This window comes from Hermetia illucens, chromosome 5 (genome assembly GCF_905115235.1).
Source record: "Hermetia illucens chromosome 5, iHerIll2.2.curated.20191125, whole genome shotgun sequence".
NCBI lineage: Eukaryota > Metazoa > Arthropoda > Insecta > Diptera > Stratiomyidae > Hermetia > Hermetia illucens.
This window is the reverse complement of record NC_051853.1, coordinates 26884470-26902026: the sequence shown is the minus strand read 5'-3', so window position 1 is coordinate 26902026 and position 17557 is coordinate 26884470. Positions and strand designations below refer to the sequence as shown.

General features: G+C 44.4%; 1 protein-coding gene across 2 annotated transcripts in view; it reads right to left on the bottom strand.

Moving 5' to 3' along the window:
• The window catches only part of LOC119658228 (protein artichoke), a 517332-nt gene that overhangs the window by 48681 nt on the left and 451094 nt on the right, over positions 1-17557 (bottom strand). For both annotated transcript variants that reach the window (XM_038065501.1, XM_038065502.1), the window contains one exon: positions 17082-17505. In XM_038065501.1, coding sequence (XP_037921429.1) covers positions 17082-17394 — 313 coding nt within the window. In that variant the 5' untranslated portion in view covers positions 17395-17505. The remainder of the gene's footprint in view (positions 1-17081; positions 17506-17557) is intronic.

Sequence of the window (17557 nt, the reverse complement as noted above, 5' to 3'; positions counted from 1 at the left end):
GTTTCATGCGAGTTGTGGTTACGTCTAAGGGGACAGAAAGTCATTCAGGCTTGAAACGTGGAATTGAATTTCAACCCGGGTGCAGTATTTCATTGTTGCGTATGCAGGTCTTGCATCCACCAGTATGAATGCTAAACCATGCAACTCAGTATAAACTTGTTGCTTATCACAGCGGGATTCGAATTGTGGTTACAAAATTAATCCGTGTCGTAAGAAGACCGTGGGATTGAGTCTACACGACGGGTACCTTCGTAGAACCAATAGGATGTAACGGTCGCTCATTGCGAATGCTCAGAGGTGGCGAGGAAGTACCCTATCGGCCAAATCAAAACTAAGTGGTCAAGGAAAATTTTCTGATGGTAGCATTAGGAAACGCTATATTCACTTCAACTTGTTGGTCCTGATTCAATCTGTCGATCAGAACCGAATCTGCACAGGGATTCGTCTGAAGTGACTCCGGCTACGAAGTCTCACGAGAGGTTATCACAGCAAGCGCTATGAGCTTATTATCTCAGAAGTATGTATTCTCGATTTGCGGTTGGTTTCCTAGTGGGAGTTTCATGGAGGTTGTGGTTGCGTCCACATTGCCGACAAAAACCTTCAGGCTTCAAGCGTGGAGGTGCACTTACAACTCGGGTGCCATACGCGTTAGTTCGGTAGAGACTTTAGGCAGGTTTTGTACTCATCACTATGAATGCTGAGCCTGCACTCAGTATAAATTAGTATCATGTCGCTTGTTCAGCGGGGTGCTGATTGTTGTAACAAAATCAATCCGCGTCTTAAAAAGACTGTGGAGTTAGGCTCACACGGCGGATCTTCACGTTAAGCCTACAGGACTCAACTGGCATTCATTGCAACCCGTTCAGGAGTGCGTCCCCATGTACTCGAACATGGCAATCAGACCCTAGCCTGCCATGGAATTCATCTAAAGTGGTTCTTGGCATCGTGTTCAATGAAAACCGAAGTAGTTTTTTGAAAGCATATAATTCAGAAGAATTCCTAGAAGGATTACGCTCCAGTTATTTACGGTTGGCCTTCTTGTGGGAGTTTCATAGTGTATGTGGTGTGTTCATACCGCGAGCAGAGCTCCTGGTGGCTTCGAGCGTGGTGTTGCGCTGTACAACTCGGTCTCCGTACCCCTCAACTGGAGTAGAGGTGTTAGATAGACCTCGCAACTACTGTTATAAATTCTCAACCTGTACTCAATACAAAGCAGTACCGCTGTGCTAGTCACGGCAAGGCTCTGATTGTAGTCTCCAAATCAATCCGTGTCCAAAAAGGACCGTGGTCACACAGCTAGTGGTCACTAAACTCCCGGGGACCTTCCCCATAAGTATTGGTAATTGTTAAGTAGCTTTAGGTAGAATTGTATTGGGTCTTCTTTAGCTATTTCCCAAAAGGGTAAGAATCCGATAATGTCACAGATATTCATTTTTGCCGTCTTTCTCGATTGTGTAAGCCGAGGTTTAGTTTTTTCCACTCATTTGTATAGAGACTAGCACTTGGTGGCCTATTCTCAGTGGCGATAATAGCGGAAGCAGGAGGGTACACCTTCGTTTTAATCCCTTGTTCTATTCGGGGGAGAACAGTAAGTAAGTTAACTTTGCAATCACAACCTAGAACAAACCCGTACTTTGGTACCAATTCTGTGGGATGAGCTGATTATCTGCGCCAGTTTCATTCAAGATACCGGATGAACTAGCTGGTTTTAGCGCTGGGGGAGTCAAGAAAAACTTCCTTTAAATTGGCCGCTGTGGTGGAGCAAGAGGGAATGCATGGGTGAATGGGAACAGAATCTGTGTAGGGGAACTTAAGGTAATTGAGCATTAGAAAACAAAAGGCCAAGATATAGCCAATTGCACGGGCGGAGTAGAATTATCTTAAGAAAGGATAATCTTGTTTTAGATTTGGAAATTAAGAACGACTATTGGGATGGAATGCTGTCTGTTGGAGTAGTTCGTGAGGCCCTGTTAAAGGGTGCCGTGGAAGCGAATGAGGTCATTGTCGGATATATGTAATTCGGAGAGGAACTTCGTGAAGAGGAATCGACCAACATGAATGTAGCACTATCTTATGGCTTTGGGGGCAGGTGGAAAATGGGTGTGTCTAAAAGGAAGAACCTACTTTCGCGTGTACGTCGTGACTCTATTTGGGCGGACAAGAGGTGGCACCAGACGACAAGCCCGTCCACGATCAGAGGTCGTATCAACTGCTTGAAGCAGAAAAGTTTTATTATGGACCATTACCGTGATTTTCAGGATAGGCTAGTGGTTAGAACGCTAGGTGGCCGTAGGGATGATTGCGGTTTAAATCGCACTGGTGGCATTGAAATTTGGATCGTGACTGGAGGTTGGATCCCAGTCGATTGTGAATGAGTATTTGAGTCAAATCGTTATAGTAATCAGGGGCGAACGCAGTGCTGACTGCATTTCCTCCTATAGTGTACTTCCTCTAATGTACCGTTATGATCTTGAATGAAGTGCTCTAACATGCTTGCTTCAAGGCCCTGATCCCGTTGGGCTGCAGCGCGAACGATTATTATTATAGCCTGATTAAGCCGAAAAGGATATTGGAGATGATGTCATTGACGGGGGGGATTGGTTGTAGAACGGGCAAAAGTGGGTCTCTGCAGAGTGACGGCATGAACGGCTGAACAGATTTAAGCCGTATACTCGGTTGATGGGATATAGAAGTACTAGTGGGATCGGGAAGTGTCATGTTACGCTTGTCTTGGCGGACGGTTACATCAGCTTTAGGGTCGGAGATGTGGAGCCCAGTGTGGTGAGAAGTAAGGAAGGTCTCTGCGATGCTACCATATGTTCTTTGGGAGAGGTATTTTGCGAAATGGAATTGGCTGGTCGAGGTTTGACTAAGCGGAGATATGTGCGCCGTGGTTGGTTACGCGTAAGTTGATTAAGGGATTTTCCTGCATGATTGACGGATGCGCTGTCTGAGGAAAAAGATATGGGATTTAAGATGGCTAAATGGCGAGGAGTATATATGTGTGTGGAGTAGATGTCGAAGGGTAGCTTTCTTATTGATGAGGTTAAAGGTTTTTATAGGTAGGAGTCTGGGCGAGATTACGGGGAGTCGGTATGTTGTTTCATGAGCAGGACTACATCGTTATGGCTGCTTAGGTGTGGGATGGCTGGAAGTTCTTGAAGGGCGGTGAGCTTGGAATGTCGGCTGGGACTAAGGATTGATCAGGACAGTAGAAGCGAGTGAGAAATATGTCAGAGCAGTAGGTGGAGACCGAGGCGACTGTACTTTCGGTAGATGGGGCGATTGTAGGAATAATGAAAATTTGCTGGACGTCAAGGAAGCTTCTACCAAGATGGCAGTTCCTCCTCCCTAGCCAGCTGCTCGGTCGATTTTATTCGAGAGGAAAAGGAAGTCAGGTTAGTGGATGGAGAGAAGGTTCGCTAACTAGTGTCGAATCTGCCTGCTAATTGCTGAGTTGGCATTCAGCACTATTTACTTAGTAAGCTTTAATCGCTTTTGCATTGGAGTAGATAGCGTATTTTAGGTGGATAGGAAGAAAATGAGTTCGCTGATCAGTCAGGGGGTAGATGTATTGAAAAGGGGGCTAGGATTTTTGGGATAGAAAGCAATTTTTTGAGTCAGGATTAAAGGGTTGGTTTGCAAGTGAGAGTGGGTTGTGTTTGGCAACTGTAGACCTGAACAAATATCATGCAGTTCCAGTAGCTCAGCAGCATGCATACAGCGTCATCCTTCTTATTCTTACGATACTGGCACGACTATGTTTGGAGTTGAATTTAACATTAGAATAAGTGTCTGTTCGATGCAGGATGTCGTATCTACTGACAGGTGGGTAATCTTAGGAAGCTGCACGGGTTCGGATTTCATCACACAGTGGAGCACCGTCCTGGCCTTAGAGAATGAATATTGTTGAAATTTCGGGTTAAGGGTGAAAAAGAATAATTTAAGGAGCTTGGTGGTCTCGTACGGGCGGACAGTTGTGACATCGGTTACACCTAGACTATGGAATTCTTCCAGAATTTCTTGAGAAAGTATAGGAAACCTGGCCCTCATAAAAATAAATTGACTGGGTCGGGGTATTCTGTTGCTTTTCATCGAATTGGGTAGAAGCCCTGTGTTGTTGCTCGTGGTTTTAGTAATTGACAATCATTTGCTATCCGCAACATCGTTCTTTTTGGTTTTTATGGCTGGACTGTGAAATTTCGCAGTCTGCCAGAATGTCCAGAAGAAATGCGAGCAATTCATACCTACGACCTCGTCTTCCAAGTCGGAGTACGCACAGTCCAATCACCCTAAAATCTAGATGCTATACCCCAAAATGCTCTAAAAGAGCCTAGCCAAGTTATATGACTCTTCATGCTTATTCTAAGGGATCTATTTTCCAATTTCATCAAATTATGGCTGCATGTTGTGACTATAGTCGTATAGTAATGACATTCTAGTCATCGGTGATTCTATTACTGTTTTGAAGGTCACCCGAATCGATTACTATACACGTATCCTTTTTTAACAGTCACATGCTGGAACTATGGTCGATTATATATATTTCATCAACACTTAGCTGACAGACCCGCCTATCTCATTAAGATAGCAACTCCAAATGGTTTGCTTTTCCTACGATGTATGCTTCCTTGCTACCAGGAGCGTTGCTAAGGAAATCACTACAAATTGGCTTCAGTAAGAAAAGTTTACTCTCAGAATCCAGGGCAGCAAACACTAAGGCCAAGTTTAAAATCAAGGACGAAAAAGTTTCTATGATGCAGTGGAACAATAAGTCTCAACCATGGGAACAACTATGAGGAATTGTGCTCTCGGTATACGCACCCATTGTATTGTTTTGTAGACTTGCCCACTTGTTCCCAAGAATGTCAAGAACATGCCTACCAATGCTGAATGCCTAGCCTTTGGCCTTATCCTTCGCAATTAGAGTAGGAATTGAAGACAACATGCATTGTAATCGTGAAGGTCTTGAAAACAATCCAGCATTCAAATGACCCTTCTAATAATATGGGACTACGTAACTGGCACATTAGGTGGTTTTTAAAAGCTTTGCGCTTTGCTGTACATGAAAATGAGCCATAATTAAAAAGTTTGCGAGTGTCTTTCCAGCTGAAACAACCTTCTTAAAAATGTAGTGAATTGCCTTCTTATGTGCACACGCTTTCTTCAAGTAGTTTCTGAATGGGGAGATTTCTTTCATGCATACACGCTTCACAGGTGACCTATATCCATCCGTAATGGTGATACTATCAGTCAGGAACGAACGAGGAGGTAAGAAGAGCATAATGCAAAGATGACACAGTATCTGGAGCTCTCACGTTGAATAAAAGTTTTAATAATACCAAGAATTTATACTTGGATGCTATTAAAAACTTAAGCAAATCCTACTCTTCCCTCAGATGCACGTTTCCCTCCCGTTTCTCCGATGCCTGGGACAACTGCAACTGCAAAACTTTATGATGACTTCATCATTTAAAGAACAAATTTACATCTCGGGAAAATCTTAAGATTACGCTTTTGTTCTAATTCTTATACTTTTCATTCCTGTAGCATATTTGCCCAGTGAGACACCAGGATTATGCTGAGTTCGTCTACAGAAAATTACCTCTATTCAAATCATGTCCGCCATTAAAATCACGTCTGAGCGAGTCACCGTGTCTGCTGTCTGTTACAATTCCCGCCTGCATCCCTCACGACTTTGCACTTTTCTTTGTCATCCACTTTATTTTACCTAATGCACCGGGGGTTGGGGAAATTTTATGCAATGTGGAGACAGTATCCTCGAGGCGACGGGAGGACGGAAACCCAAACGACAAATTTCTACTTCTGCAGAGTCTCCATGTGATGTGGTTTCAGATCTGCATCGAAGGTGGTAGAGAGTATCTTTCTTTAGAATTGCCAGGTTATTCTCAGAATGGGGTAGGAAGTGAATTGTGTATTTACTGCTGCGGTAATTGTGTATAGAATGTTACAAAGGTGTACAGGAAAGAATGTGATCTGGTTATTTTAGTGAACTTAGCCTAGGTGCACGTCAGCAGCGAGAACTGTTAATTGAATTGCAGGTTATATGACTCACGTGAACTATAGGGGGATGAGCTCTCCCGAAAAGATCCCCATCCGAAAGTCAAAGCAATTGCAATACTTAAAGGTTTAAAATTTGTTTGGGGTACCGCCAGGAAAATCATTCTTCTCATATTCCAATTTTCAGCTTGGTATTTGGGTGACATCAGCATGCTGGGGTGTCTCCCTGGCCCATGGAGCGGCTCTGACATTTCCCATTTCGAGAGAAAGCGTGAATTTTGTCAAGAAAAATAATTATGAGCTCTAACAAAAGCGAAAGGTTCACTAGGGCAAAGTTGTGTGAAATCTATGCCACAGTGAAGAGCCATCTAAGGAACAGGAAGCCTTTCATGCCAAAAATTGAAAATTTCCTCTACAGAAAGAGAGAATGCAAATGACTTTTGGATCCTAGTAATGATATGGAGGCTGTTGAACTCTTCAAAGTAGTTCAAAACTCATATTTTCGTTCAATCAAAGAAAACTGAATTGGGTTCCCTCATTTTATTAAGACGTGCAAGAGATAGAGTAGTTGCTTAGGAAGAGCTTGTATCTAAGTCTGAATTAGGTTAAGGATGGTTCTGCTTAAGTTACAATGCTTTAATGTGCCTTTGGATATATCGTGTTGAAGAATTCAAAGTAAATCTAACAGGAAGTTTTGTGGTCGGATAGCGCAGAATAGAACGTTTGGATGAGGAATATTATAAGGATACAATTTTTTCCAGGAGTGTGGAAGACAGTAGAAGATTCCACAACCTTTCCCTCAAGTCCCATGTCCTAAAAGGCTATTGTAGACTTGCTATAAACAGCAAACCATAGATTCACCTGGATTTTCACGCCAGCGATTATTATTATTAACCTAAGGACGAGGAAAGGAAAGTTGTCAGCCACCCAGACGCTCCTGAGCCTGACTTCAAGAACAGTATTCCCGACATCTATCTAACGGAATGCAAATTATGAACTCCACTATCAGAAAGGTGGGGATGATTTTACACCACGGAAAATAGTCCGCCTGATTGCATATCAACGGAGCTCTGGAAAATTGTAAACTGTTTTGACCCATTTCCTTCAGCAAATGATAGTAAAGGTATGAAACAAAGCAAAATTACCAATTGGAATGACTGTCCCAACCAATTTTGGAAAGCGAAGAATCATCATCATCATCAACGGCGCAACAACCGGTATCTGGTCTAGGCCTGCCTTAATAAGGAACTCCAGACATCCCGGTTTTGCGCCGAGGTCCACCAACTCGATATCCCTAAAAGCTGTCTGGCGTCCTGGCCCACGCCATCGCTCCATCTTAGGCAGGGTCTGCCTCGTCTTCTTTTCCAACCATAGATATTGCCCTTATAGACTTTCCGGGTGGGATCATCTTCATCCATACGGATTAAGTGACCCGCCCACCGTAACCTATTGAGCCGGATTTTATCCACAATCGGATGGTCATGGAATCGCTCATAGATTTCGTCATTGTGCAGGCTACGGAATTGTCCATCCTCATGTAGGGCGCCAAAAATTCTTCGGAGGATTCTTCTCTCGAACGCGGCCAAGAGTTCGCAATTTTTCTTGCTAAGAACCCAAGTTTCCGAGGAATACATGAGGACTGGCAAGATCATAGTCTTGTACAGTAAGAGCTTTGACCCTATGGTGAGACGTTTCGAGCGGAACAGTCTTTGTAAGCTGAAGTAGGCTCTGTTGGCTGACAACAACCGTGCGCGGATTTCATCATCGTAGTTGTTATCGGTTGTGATTTTCGACCCTAGATAGGAGAAATTGTCAACGGTCTCAAAGTTGTATTCTCCTATCCTTATTCTTCTTCGTGTTTGTGTTTGACCAGTGCAGTTTGATGTTGTTGGTTGATTCGCGAAGAATGTAAAACTTATATTCAGTTTCATCAATTTCAAGGTTTCGCAGGCAGTTCCATCTTGCCTTTGAGTAGGCAATTTTCCTATCCCTCATTCCCTGACAGGCGTTTGCGAATTTTGATATGCAAAGAGGGTTCCAATTGTTGGTATATGGTACGCCAAGGGCCAATGGCCAATGGCTCAAATTTCCCTGAGAACTCGCTGAAAGGTAATAAAGACCTGTTTTTCGCTCTAATTTGCCGGTATGGTCTGACTGCCATAGCATAGAATTGTTTGAATCGATGCCTTGGAGAGCGTAAATTTTATTTTTCGGTGAGCCTATTTAAACAAAACCTTCTTAACATCGATTCAAATGAAACCATTGACTCCTACGAGATGGGGCTATAGCCACCTACTTTTCATTTCACTCTCTCCGCAGGACTTCTCAATGGTAGTGCACCGTGAGCCTGGATCAAAGTTTGTCCTGCACTCGTGTTCATGATCACACTCCTCCCTTGATCCTTCTTTCGACTGACTTCTTCCTACCTAAGCTCCCTATAGAAGACTCCTATCACAATTTCTACTTTAGTCCATATGACCTTCGAAAGCAACATATGCTTCTTGATGTCTTTGGGTTTAAGTACTCACCGGTTTTAGCTTCCAATGCTGTCTTTTAAAGCGCTGACCTCGAAATAAAACTTCTTCTGATAGAAACAGTCACACTTTCCGCTGAAAACGCTGTAAGCGCCAAACGGATCGAAGATAGTCTGTACTGCAAAGCCAACTAGGGAGGAAGCGGCAGCGCCAGCTCCAGGGCCCCAAAAAAGCCAAAGACAATAGTTGACAATGGTTAACTTTAAAGCCCATACCATTTAAAATCACGCATCAACTTAATACCGGACCGGACCAAATAGAGAGCAACTTACTCCCTCCTTTTTTCTGGCCCACGGACTCATCGTTTAGGGCTTAGCATCCAAACTTTAAAAAACTGTCAGGGGATGACATTGATGATAAAGTTTGGGTGCTAAGCCCTAAGTTTGCTCTCCATTTAGTCAATATTTTCAGCTCTGGCCAAGCTCTAGTCAATAAGGTGGATTTACGCTCAACATAATTCGTAGTCATGTTGTGGTCTGCGAATTATGTAAAGGAGCACATAACATCTGCGAGCCGCTTCGGTCACGCTGCTCCCAGGGCAGAGGTGAAGCATCGTCTGACAATTTGCCTCTGCCCTGGTAAGAAACCGTAAAGCCGTCATCACCTGACATTTTTTTAAAGTTTTAAACTAGCGGTCCGTGGGCCAAAAATAGAGCGAGTAAGTTGCTCTCCATTTGGTCCGGTCCGGCATTAAGTTGATGCGGCCTTAGGATCCCACAATTCCCAAAAAAAAATATTTTCAGCTCTGGCCAAGCTCTGGTCAATAAGGCGGATTCGCGCCCACTATCTCGTTGGCATGGTGCATCGAGCTCGAATAACAACACCACCCAGAATCCCCTCTGACAATCAGGTGAGAGTTAAAACTGAAGCCATCCACAACACAGCCCTGCGCGACACCCATAAGAGGGAAATGGATGCCGCAATAACCGCAGTCAACATCGGTCCTGGAGATGAAGCATCAACAAATGATCTTCCCAACCACTTGAAGAACGGTACCATTGATACGGCCACAAAGATACTTGGCTCCAGTCGTAAAAGGAGTCGGAACGGCTGGTTTGACGATGAATGTAAGCTAGCAACGGAACGGAAGAATGCTGCATACCGAGTAATGTTGCATTCTCAAAGAACGCGGGCATGCGCAGACACTTATCACGAACTCCGGCGAGCGGAGAAACGACTTCACAGACGGAAAAAGGAAACCTGGCAGAACCAACAAGTCTGTGAACTAGAAAAGTACAGGGAGCAACCGCACCAGGCGCGGAAGTTTTACCAAACAAGTCAGCAAGATGAAGCCTTATACACCTCGATGCTCATCCTGCCGAGACAAAGAAGGAAATCTGATTTCCGACAGAATGGGCATATTAGAGCGATGGGTTGAGTACTTTGATAAACTGCTGAACAACCAAAACATCGCCGAGCTGGAGGTCCCACCAACCGAAGACGACGGAGAAATACTGCCCCCACCAAGTTTAGGAGAAACAGTCCGTGCAATTCATCGGGTAAAAAATCATAAATCGCCAGGAGCCGATGGAATTACAGCCAAATTGGTTGGTTCATCGACTTTAAAGCCGCTCATGATAGCATAGCCAGGGTGAAACTGTACACGGCCATGAGAGAATTTGGTATTCCGACGAAATTGATAAGACTGACTAGGCTGACCCTGACAAATGTGCGAGGCCAGATAAAAGCAGCAGGATTACTCTCAAGACCATTCGACATCAACAACGGTCTACGACAAGGGGATGCCCTATCATGCGTCCGCTTTAATCTGGCTCTCGAAAAAGTGATCCGTGATGCTGAGGTAAATGCAAGAGGTACGATACTCTTTAAGTCTACCCAACTACTGGCCTATGCTGACGATATCGACATAATGGGAAGAACCACCCGAGACGTACAAACTGCCTTCTTCCAGATCGAGCTGGCGGCGCGAGATCTTGGGCTGCACATCAATAAAGGCAAGACAAAGTATATGGCAGCAATGTTAGCGCCAAAATCAAAAGAACGAACAACATCGGATCGCACTGGCCAAATGAAAACAATGAAGATGGGAGACTGCAACTTTGAGACCGTTGATAATTTCTCCTACCTAGGGTCGAAACTCACAACCGATAGCAGTTATGACGATGAAATCAGCGCACCGTAGTTGGCTACCAACAGAGCCTATTTCAGCTTACAAGAACAGTTCCGCTCGAAATGTCTCACCATAGGGTCAAAGCTCTTACTGTACAAGACTATGATCTTGCCAGTCCTTATGTATTCCTTGGAGACTTGGGTTCATAGCAAAAAAAAAAAATGCGAACTCTTGGCCGTGTTCGAGAGAAGAATCCTCCGAAGAGTTTTTGGCCGCCTACATGAGGATAAGGATGTTGGCCCCTACATAAGGATACGATTCCGTAGCCTAGATAACAACGAAATCTATGAGCGAGACCATGGCCATCTGGTTGTTGACAAAATCCGGCTCAACAGTTGCGGTGGGCGGGTCACTTAATCCGTATGGATGAGTATGATCCAATCCAGAAGGTCTATCTATAGTAGAAAAAGAAGACGAAGCAGACCCTGCCTGAGATGGAAGATGGTGTAGGTCAGGACACCAGACAGTTTTTAGGGATATCGAATTGGTGGACCTCGGCGCAAGCCGGGATGTCTGGAGTTTCCTATTATGGCACGCGTAGACCGCATACCGTTTGTTGCGCCGTTGATGATGATGATCTGGCGGAGACTATTTTACAGCAGATTTTCCCTGCAGTACTCCTTCCTAAAGAGTGAGATTCTTAATCTGAACACTCCAATCTGCGAGAGGATTTTATTCCTATACACTAATCACCTCCATTGCCGCGTTTCCGATATTGAGCCTAATTGAGACACGTATACGTATACGTTCAGGCAAATATCCCTGCGACCCGACAAAACTATTAGGCGTCAGGACCCCCTTCCAGAAATCATGTCCCCTCCGGAAGAGACTTGACCACAGTTTTGACACTGAAGTCAATGAAACTGTTATGGCCCTTTACTTCTCACTGTTCTACAACCAAACAACCAGTCAGACTGGATTGTTGTAGCGTCCACTCCTTGCGGATAAACTCACTCGTGCCCCTAATACCAAAATAGCCGAAATTTCCATGAAACCTAGGAACAACAAAAAGTTAAGTTGATGCGGACTTAGAACCCCACAATTCTCAAAAAAAAAATATTTTCAGCACTGGCCAAGCTCTGTTCAATAAGGCGGATTTGTGCTTAATATAATTCGTAGCCATGTTGTGTTCTGCGAATTATGTAAAGGAGCACATAACACCTGCGAGCCGCTTTGGTCACGCGGCTCCCAGGGCAGAGGTGAAGCAGCGCCTGACGATTTGCCTCTGCCCTGGTAAAAAGCCGTAAAGCCGTCATCGCCTGACATTTTTTTAAAAGTCGATCCAGTTTGACAAGATTCCCCTCCGTAATTCCTAAGAAATTCTCTGCCCAAATAAGTCTCCTTCTTTTGAACATTATTCAAGCATTGTTGGCTGAACGCCCACTTTCCCACGAGCTGGAAGGGTGCTCAGATCACTTAATTCCCAAGGTCAAAGTTTTCGAGCGGACCATCAAGACAATAATAGTTAACCACTATGATAAAAGCAATACTATTCCACACTTCCAATTACCTAACCGATCATGTGACTCAGTTGAGCATGTCTTCCTAACTCTGCCCCGGATTACTTGCAAAGCACCTACCATAGCCTGCCTACTCGGCATAAGGAAAACTTTTGTTTCCGTGGATCAATACGGACTGGTTTCTAAGCTAAACAGTATCTTTCACTTCTAACCGCATATCTTCAGACTTGTTCTTAAGCTTTTTTGAAAGGCGCAAACTCTAAGCGAAGCAGCCTTCCTCTTAACCAGTTCAACTGAAATTTCATAAGGCTCCGTCTTCTCCATTACTCTTTTTTGACTTTGTACTGCGAATATACTCCGTCCACACTTCCAATCCAACCGAGATCGTATAATATGCCGATGACCACATTGTCTATAAAAACGTATGCGACGAAGCTCTACCGAAATTACACCAAGTGGAAACTAGCTCTTAATCTCCAAACAATCAAGTTTAGAGGAAAATTGAAGATGACACCGAAAATCCTTAAAAATCCGTATGGCGCTCATCCTCACCGTGAACCAGGTTATCTAGTTTGGTGGTACTATAGACTCAAATCTATCCAACTTTCTCATATCAACAAGGTACCCGTAGTCTCAGCCTGACAGGCCATCGCACTCTCCCTGTTTGCATTAATGGGCAGAGCATCTAATGCGTCGATCAATTAGTATATTAGCGTTATGTCATCGGAGTACGCTAACCTTATACTACCTCAAACGAAGAACTTGATCGGCACCCGTTCGCACTGTGATCGGAAGGTGGAAGTGGCAGAGGTCACATATGAAAGAGGAGCGATGAGTGCATTGCTACACCATGCAGTGGAATCCACTCTCCCAAGATGGCTGACGAGTAGGTTGCCTGAAAGGTACTTGGCCCCGAACGGTAGAGAAGAAGTGCGGGCGTCTCGCGAAGTCCAGGGGGGAGCTGAAGCGCATTCCGCGAACTGGAGCTCACCAAAGAGTAAATGGCAAGCCATATATATATATATATATATACCAGGCGTACCAGGTTTATCCTCACCTGAGTTGCAAACGCAAAGCTGCATGCAACCAGGCGCGTGTCATGGGTTGCGGGTAATGACATGACCCACCGGGTCAGCTACGAATATCGCAAGTTAATCTCGTAAATAAGTAGCCGCGGACAAGCAGAACGTTTCCCTTTGTGTTCGTCCTCCCTTACCGATTCTTCCCGTTCAGGGGGAGTAAACCTCCTTAACAAATCCGTAATTCCGGGTGAAGGGATCGACACGCCTATCGGATGAATTGCAGTGACGTTACACTGTATTTCAGCGGCTCCCCTCCAAATACCTTCCCTACCTTTGGAGGTAACAATGGGGCATTGCAACATTGGGGCTCTGCTGCAGGGTTGACTACCTCCCCAACACTCGTGGGAACAGAATTGGGGAAAATATTTCAAATTCTTTTAATGAGACCCCAGCGACACGAAGACAGTACCCAACACGGTTAAGGGTCGTTGAACAACACCAGAGCGGCTCTTCGCCCTTGGATGTTTTGGCGGTTATGCCGTCAAACACCAAGGACGGGAGACCTAGGCGTCGTATGGTTTGGACGAATCGACTGAATTAATTTATCGTCCACGCCTATTACCGTGTCAGGGATTTGGAACGAAATCCTTCTGGGTACAGACTACATGACGCTTTCATAGCCCGTTTTCCGGAATTAAGTCATGTTCCGGAACAGAATGTCGTCAACCGGTACCGGGTGATAGTGCATAATAATCGAGTTGCCCCTTCAACTAGGCAACAAATCTTCCAAGGGGTTTCACTTGAGCTCGATCTCGAGTCATCAACTTACCGGACTAGTCAAAGAAGCAACACAAGTAATCAACCTGCAAGGCATTCCATAAACCCGGTAGCCAGGAAAAGCTTAGTAACTGGGGATCGATCCAATTTATAATGAGACTTTGACCGCGTTCCAGACCTGTAACCACATTCACAGAATATGATGAGATTCTCCCTGATGCTAGGCCAAAGATCCCAAAACTAAAGTTTACTACTAACATCATTGCTGCGTTGACGGAATTTTGGCTGATTGTTTGGCTAGCGAGGTCACTGCCACAGAGATTCGCAGCCTGATCAACTGCTACGGTTATTCGTCTCTATAATCAACATCTTAGAGCGGATAGCAGAAGTATGCGCAGGAGTACTTTACCGTTCGGGTTATTTCGGCTCAACAAAAGAGTCGAAAAGTTGAGAAAGGAGTTTGGCCGTACCATGCAAGCCCTTTTTGGAAATACATCACCAAGAGTATGCAGATGCGTTGCAAACATCATTAAAAACTACCATCTGCCCAATAATGTGCCAATCGAAGAAATCCTGGAGGTGCTGAAGCAGAAATTTGTGGTATGCTCCAATCGCATTTATAGGTAACAAGAGAGCTTTGAGTGAAAGATAGACAACACCTTGTTCTTCCAGAACCAACGGGGATTTTAGAAAAATTTCACCAACTCAAGTCGAGGAAGTAACCACGGTCTGGATCAGGCAAAAGACTTCTGGAGAAGTATTTGGAGCGAACCCAGGCGTTGTAATTTAGAAGCAGCATAGCTTCCATACTTTCTGGGTTCATGTGAGGCCCTCACCGAAATGACCTTGCCTGACATAACTGAAGCTGATGTAGAAACAGCCCTTGAAAAGGCAGGTAATTGGAAGACGACAGCCTACATCGACTATAAATCAGCCTTTCACTCCACATCACATTCGTGGTTATTGTAAGTATTACGCTTATACAAAATCAATCCGAATGTGGGTGGTTCTTCTACTGAGAACAGTCATGAAGAATTGGAACACGAAGCTATCGGTAACCTCACAAATATCAGGAGAGATACCAGTTAGGCGTGGCATCTTCCAAGACGACTCTCTAAGCTCACAGTGGTTTTGTTTGGCTTTGAATTCACTATCCCATCTTCTGCATAAAAGCAAATACGGAGTCCGAGTCAAACGTGGCATATTGTCGGAATGTACAAGTCTTTTAATGAATATTGGCAACATCAAATTGTATCCCAAAACGACGCCCAACTTCGTTCCTTACTGGACATCATCATCCAGTTCAGCAGAAATACCGCCATGCAGTTGGGTTTGGAGACAACGAAGAATACAGCCATAGTAACATCCAAATTGTGGGGATGGATTTCGACGACGTCCACGAATACTTCGGCATATTGCAAACAACAACACTTGCAGTGACAATAATTAAATCTAAGTTGCTGGGGGAATTTGAACGGCATCTGGATCTTGTCCTGAAAATTGAACCGGGTAAGGGTAGTTCTTACAAACAACAAAATGTACAATAGAGCGAAAAATTGAGGATCACTATCACACGTCATCAGGGGATTAAAAACATTGCACCACAATCAAGTGCATTCTCTTCGTGAGTTTTTCTTTGAGAAGCAATCCTCTGGCCAATTACACCAGGCTACCGTCATGGCAGATAATAAATTATCTCCTTTGAACTTGGAAAGCAGAGAATGAGATCCCATGTCAAATTTAACTTCAGTCCAACAGAAGATCGACATGTGGAAAGAGACACAGAGGTCATATAAAAAATTTGTTGTTGCCAGACATTGACATCCAAGCCGACTAAGGTCGACTAAGGATGCACTTTTCTATGAGACCGAAGCCATCCTAACTTCAATTCAGGGTACTTCACTCCCAACAAAAAATTATAAACGGGACATCCTTCCCGACTTCTCAATCACAAACTCCAGTTGTAGGTTATGCAACTGTCAAGAGGAGACCACCCAGCACAGGATGTTGAGCATTACCGAGTACACCAATCGTCATAATTCCGTCTGCAAGATTCGCCATCAAAACCTTGCATTGAATTATAACTTATTGGTAACCTACCGTGCTTACTATGGGACGCAGAGAATTTTTGAAAATGATCGACCAAACTACTGTGGGATCACATTATTGCCACCAACCACAGTGTTAATCACAATAGACCCGACCTGGTTCTGCTTCTCAAGGAAGTTCGAGGGCGTTTCATAATCTACGTAGCCGTGCCGTTGGACCGGAACACACTGTTGAAAAACAGCACGAAAAAATCCGGAACTGCGGCCCTTTCGCGGACGATATGAAGCAGACTTGGAGACTACAAAGGATCGAAGTAGTCCTAGTCGTGATTTCGGCGACGGGATCAGTCCCGAAAAATAAACATAAAGCGCTGAAAACGCTCGATCTTAGGGCTGGACTATACATGGAGATGCAGAAAGCGATTATCCTCGCAACCTATATAGTCCGGAAAGTCTTGTCCGATAACAATCTGACCTAGTGGGCTTTAGCCTTGATTCGTACTGTCTTCCTTTTAAGATCTAAGCCTCTATAGTATAGAACCACCCCGTCCCTCCTTGAAGTGTTTGCGACAAAAGGGGATGTAGCCATACATTTTCGCATGGTCGCACACACTTCGCGTTGAAACGCATCACTACGATGCGAGCCTTTGGATATTGCCTTCAACCCACCTTTAGGTTGGTCGCCCCTTGGTCCGATTAGGCAGGAAGAGGGTTGGTGGGCTTTTTTAACTATATTAAATATATATTATTAAGGCCTGCATAGCTTTGAATGAAAGTAAGCAAATCAAGCTAAATTTCCTATCTCGTACGGTTATTTACGTAACCGTTGAACAAACCATAATTTCCTCTTATTTGCGGTTTCAAGCAAAATAAACAAGGGAAACGTCAATTACGTTGGTCTCAACAACCATTGCCCCAGGGGAACAAAGAACCCCCAAAAGCAACGAGAAATAAATCGAATCGCACACACGTAACCGCTTGTCGCACGGCCTAAACTACATTCTTCCAATCTAACCAAATATTTGTAATGAAAGAAAAGAAAATAGCTTGCTTTATATTCACCCCAGGAAAGCTCTTAATGTACTTACCATCCTCGAACTTATAGCAAGGACATGCCGAACTATCCGAGAAACTGGGACATTGAATGTTGGATTCGGCAGCAGCGCCTGCTACCGCACCGACCGCTCCAGCTTTTGTGTTTTGTTGCTGATGTCCTGGTTGAAGGCTCTCATGAAATTTCGATTTGTCGATTCGGTTTCGGTTAACATCAAAGGATTTCTCCATGCTTGTTGTCGTGGGGAGCAGCAGACACGATATTAGGAAGGATGTTCGCAGCCATTGGTAAGGACCTGATGAATATTTGGGCTCACGTGGCCCATTCGTCGGGTCCCAAACTATCATGTTGGATCGATTATCATTTTGAATGGAACATAACTATCTACCAGTGGTTCGAGTGGTTGCGCTCAAGCTGTTCGAATCCATCATCTTGTCGTCATCAAACGAAAATCAAATCTGAAATGAGATGGCGAGGGTTGGGTTTTAGATGGTGTGCTTCCAGCTTACA